We start from the raw sequence: 1554 nt of genomic DNA, 5'->3' as shown, positions 1-1554 counted from the left end.
GGCCTGGCGAGGGAAATTGTCGAGGAAGCTGACCATGGGGTGCCAAAACCAATCTTGCTTGAACAGGTAGGCAGCATTGTAGGACCATCCCCAAGTGTAGAAGCCCACCTGCATGATGGCCTCCTCCAGTTTGGTATAATGGGAAGCCTTGAGGTTCAGGGGCTTGCCCAATGGCTGTACCATGCACAGAATTTAACTCTATAAATTAATTGACCCATCTTCAAAAAAGCGAGGATGTTGCTGCGATGAAGCGTACCTTGACAACCCAGCGGGCGACCACAAGGCGAAGGAAGGTAAAGAAGACGGCGAACCCCAGGATGCGAAGGTAGAACGCCGAATCACCATACCACGAATCGCGATGGATGATCTTGTAATAGCCATGGGGGACGACGCGTCCGGCAAAGATTTCTACTGTGGAGAGCACGTGCGGCGACGAAGCCATGATGGACCACCCCGAAGCAAGAGGAGCTCTTGCGATTTGTTGTTCTTCTACGCTGCAAACCACGGTGGGCGGGAAAAAAGAGTTGCACTTTATCTTCGGACAGGCACGGCGTTGGAGCGTCCTCGCGGCCTTTTCCTGCGCGCACGCGAGCAACCAGAGGTGTCCGCCACCATCGTCAATCGTAACAACAACCAAAACCAGACGTCGCGGCGGCGGGGCGATACGTACCACCACCCCGACTCGCTCGACGCGCGGCACTCTGGCCCGCTTCGTTCATGGTCGCTGCCGCCTCTTTGTTCTTAGGCACCAATGGCGATTCGTTAGCGATTGAATCACGTGTGGTGCTGAAGTTGCACACGCAGGCCAGCGCGTGTGCTTGCGACCCGTTATTGGCAAACAGCCGCATGTGTGACCAATAGACTGCGCGCACCACTGTTGGGTTAGAGAAGCCAGAGCCCGTATGACCAGCGCGAGAGTGATGTTGACGAAGCCCACCGAGTTGAAGGTGAAGTCGACATAGCGCCCATTGTTGGCGCTTTTTCTCCTAACCCAACAAGTTCCTTGGCATTGGGTGATGGCTCATCCAAATCAAGGGTTCACTTGTAAACAACACATCATCACCAACACACACTTCAGTTCCCGCCCTAAGCATACATACAAAACGACCATGTGACTTGCAAGTCCTCTCTCCAAAGTTGCCTTTTTACCACAGGCCATGGCCGCCGGTCTTCTTCAGGCGCACACCTGCCAAAGAGAACAGAACAGAACAGAACACCAGGTCAGACATCAATAACGCACGAGCGTGCGGCGCACGATGACCATCAAGCCAAGACGTACCTGCGTAGCGGACGGAGGACCTTGGGTTGCCGTTGGCGTCAAACCCGCCAGCCGCGGGAGCTGCGGCGGTAGCAGGTGCCGGCTTGGGCGCAGCAGCTGCGGCCACGGGCGTCGGCTTGGGCTGCGGAGACGACCAATCACAATTCAAACCGTCAGCCTCTGTTTACGATTGGATTGTGGTGGTGGGGCGAGGGAACGTACAGCAGCCGCGACCGGCTGGGGCCGAGAGCCAGAGGCGCCGGAGCCGAAGGCCGGCAGGAGGGCGTGGCGCGCGA

At 57.0% G+C, this 1554-nt stretch overlaps 2 protein-coding genes across 2 annotated transcripts in view; both read right to left on the bottom strand.

Moving 5' to 3' along the window:
• Positions 1–33: 33 nt before the first annotated feature.
• Positions 34–442, bottom strand: ACA1_005010 (uncharacterized protein; the record flags this gene model as incomplete). Its single annotated transcript, XM_004336097.1, has 2 exons — positions 34–174; positions 257–442. Coding segments are annotated over 2 exons (327 nt in total), but the record flags the coding sequence as incomplete, so codon positions are not given.
• A 703-nt stretch (positions 443–1145) lies between these two features.
• The window catches only part of ACA1_005000 (Serine/threonine kinase), a gene marked incomplete at both ends in the record, with an annotated part of 2285 nt that continues 1876 nt past the window's right edge, over positions 1146–1554 (bottom strand). The window contains 2 exons of the mRNA XM_004336096.1: positions 1146–1186; positions 1280–1375. Of these exons, the coding sequence (XP_004336144.1) occupies positions 1146–1186; positions 1280–1375 (137 nt within the window). The remainder of the gene's footprint in view (positions 1187–1279; positions 1376–1554) is intronic.

This window comes from Acanthamoeba castellanii, assembly GCF_000313135.1.
Source record: "Acanthamoeba castellanii str. Neff unplaced genomic scaffold scf7180000083017, whole genome shotgun sequence".
Classification (NCBI taxonomy): domain Eukaryota; phylum Discosea; order Longamoebia; family Acanthamoebidae; genus Acanthamoeba; species Acanthamoeba castellanii.
Note: the sequence above shows the minus strand (reverse complement) of the source record. Positions and strands in the feature narration are given on the sequence as shown.